Genomic DNA, 2,753 nt, shown 5'->3' on the forward strand with positions numbered 1-2,753 from the left:
TTACAGGATAAAGATTATCTGGCTCATAGACTCCATGTCAGTCCAACAGTCAACCCAAAGATTAAAAGCCAACTGGATTACACTAATCAAAGCAGTCATAGTTGATTAGAGAACACTTTAATCGGGATTATTATACAATAAATCCTTAAATAAAGGCCAACCTTCCCACTAGATCACTCACTAGGCTTTATTTATACTACACCCCCTTTGGCCTTTTGTACTAGAAACTAGAAAGAAAATGAACCTCTTCCAATATCTGAATCAAAACCAATCCAAAAACCAGTCTCCAAATTTCCTTTTCCTCGGATCTTCACCAAAAAGTTACACAAATTTTTGCTAGCCACACCTCCTAAATTTCCTTTGCAGTTTATCCCGACCAAAAACAGCGCACCCCTATACCGACACCGCGAAAAATGAGCACCAAGAGAGGGAGTGAAGCATTTCGATTTGCAATCCACGTGCTTCAAGGAAGATGGTTCTCAGTTTTTGCCTCGTTTCTCATCATGGCAGGAGCTGGAGCTACTTACCTCTTTGGTGTCTACTCCAAGCAGATCAAGTCCTCTCTTGGCTATGACCAAACCACCCTCAACCTGCTAGGGTCTTTCAAGGACCTTGGCGCAAATGTTGGTGTCCTCTCAGGGCTCATTGGTGAAGTCACCCCAACATGGTTTGTACTCCTCATTGGCTCAGCCTTGAACTTTACGGGCTACTTCATGATTTGGCTTGCTGTCACTGCCAAAATCCCAAAACCTAAAGTTTGGCATATGTGCCTCTACATCTGCATTGGTGCCAACTCTCAGAATTTTGCAAACACTGGAGCTCTTGTCACATGTGTCAAGAATTTCCCGGCTAGTCGCGGCGTTATGCTGGGATTGTTAAAGGGGTTTACTGGACTCAGTGGAGCTATGTTCACCCAAATTTACTTGGCGGTTTACGGAAACAATTCGAAATCTATGATTCTTCTCATTGCTTGGCTTCCTGCTGCGCTATCGGTAGTTTTTGTGTACACCATTAGGCCAATGAAGCTTGTTAGGCAACCCAATGAGCTTAGAGTGTTTTACCATTTCCTCTATGTCTCAATTGGTCTTGCTGTTTTCCTCATGGCTATGATTATACTTCAAAAGCAGATTAATTTCTCACAAGCTGCTTATGCTGGAAGTGTTTCCGTGGTTTGTTTTTTCCTTTTCGTCCCTCTTGGGATTGCAATTAGAGAGGAGTTAATCCTCTGGAATCTCATGAAGCAACCTGTTGATCCTCCAACCGAGTTAACCGTTGAGAAACTTCCGGCACAAGCAATTGAAGCGAAAGATGAGCAAGAAAAGAAAACAAATATTTCTTGTTTTGCTGATGTATTCAACAAACCAAAAAGAGGAGAGGACTACACAATCTTACAAGCATTGCTAAGCGTCGACATGCTCATATTGTTCATCGCAACACTATGTGGACTCGGGTCAAGTTTGACAGCAGTAGACAATTTGGGGCAGATTGGTGAGTCTCTTGGATACCCAACAAAAACAATAAGCTCATTTGTGTCATTAGTGAGCATATGGAACTACTTTGGGAGGGTTTTTTCGGGGTTTGTCTCCGAAAGCCTATTAGTAAAATGGAAAGTCCCCAGACCCCTAATGATGACTCTTGTTCTTCTTCTGTCCTGTGTCGGCCACCTCCTCATTGCATTTCCAGCCCCGGGATCGGTCTATGTGGCATCCGTGATCATCGGATTTTCTTTCGGTGCCCAATTGCCGTTGCTTTTCGCAATCATTTCCGAGCTCTTTGGGCTCAAGTACTACTCTACATTGTTCAATTGTGGACAGCTTGCCAGCCCCCTCGGGTCCTATATTCTGAATGTGAAGGTCACAGGAATGCTGTATGACAGAGAGGCATTGAAGGAGTTGGCAAAGAGTGGGAGGGATCGGTCTTCTGTGAAGGAGCTGATTTGTCTTGGGAGCCAATGTTATAGGTTGGCTTTCTCAATTTTGGCTGCTGTAACATTCTTTGGTGCATTTGTTTCATTGATCTTGGTGGTGAGGACAAGAGAGTTTTACAAAGGTGATATTTATAAGAAGTTTAGAGACGAAGCAGAGGATTCATAGATTTTGCTTTCTCTTGCATTGGTGAACATTTGGAGTTTGATCTGTTATGAACTAAGAATTGTTGGAATAGAGATTCTTGAGATGCATGAAGCGGGCCAAGAAGCACTTGGACATTTTCCTGGTGAACAATAAAGCTTGTCAGGATATATGTGCTACTACTACTGAAAAATGTATTTTGTAAGCCAATGGCAATTGCTATATGATTCATATGTGGGTTTCTCACCAGTGGTTTCTTCACTTACAATTGGCCCATTTTTATTTCTTTTACCATGTAGCCGGTTTTGGCGGTCAAGGGCAGGGGTAATCGGTGTTCGAAAAATGTTTATTACTGTTAATTTGAACCGCATGTTCTAATAAAAATTAACGTAGTCAGTCGTATAGATTTACGCTTAAGTAGTAAATTTTTCTGTCTTGCTTGACAAAAGAACATTTCTCTTAGTTTATGTCTGTCGACACTAAGAGTTTTGCAATTGTTGTTATTAAAAGAAAGTTTTAAAAATTGTCCAAGAGAGACCTTATACATTGCCAACTAGTTGGTGGGTATTGCCTTTCCAAGCATGGATTTGATTTGCACAGGTAAATTATCATCAGTTTTGTCATAAGTTTGATCTCCTTCAACTATGTTATGCCATCCTTTCTTTGTTTTCTTAATTACGGTAC

The 2,753-nt window shown here is 41.4% G+C and overlaps 1 protein-coding gene across 1 annotated transcript; it reads left to right on the plus strand.

The window, feature by feature from the left end:
• Positions 1–201: 201 nt before the first annotated feature.
• Positions 202–2,380, plus strand: LOC137716508 (protein NUCLEAR FUSION DEFECTIVE 4-like). Its single transcript, XM_068455963.1, has one exon. The coding sequence runs from the start codon at positions 414–416 to the stop codon at positions 2,091–2,093; it is 1,680 nt and encodes a 559-aa protein (XP_068312064.1). The 5' UTR covers positions 202–413; the 3' UTR covers positions 2,094–2,380.
• Positions 2,381–2,753: the final 373 nt, after the last annotated feature.

This window comes from Pyrus communis, chromosome 14, assembly GCF_963583255.1.
Source record: "Pyrus communis chromosome 14, drPyrComm1.1, whole genome shotgun sequence".
NCBI lineage: Eukaryota > Viridiplantae > Streptophyta > Magnoliopsida > Rosales > Rosaceae > Pyrus > Pyrus communis.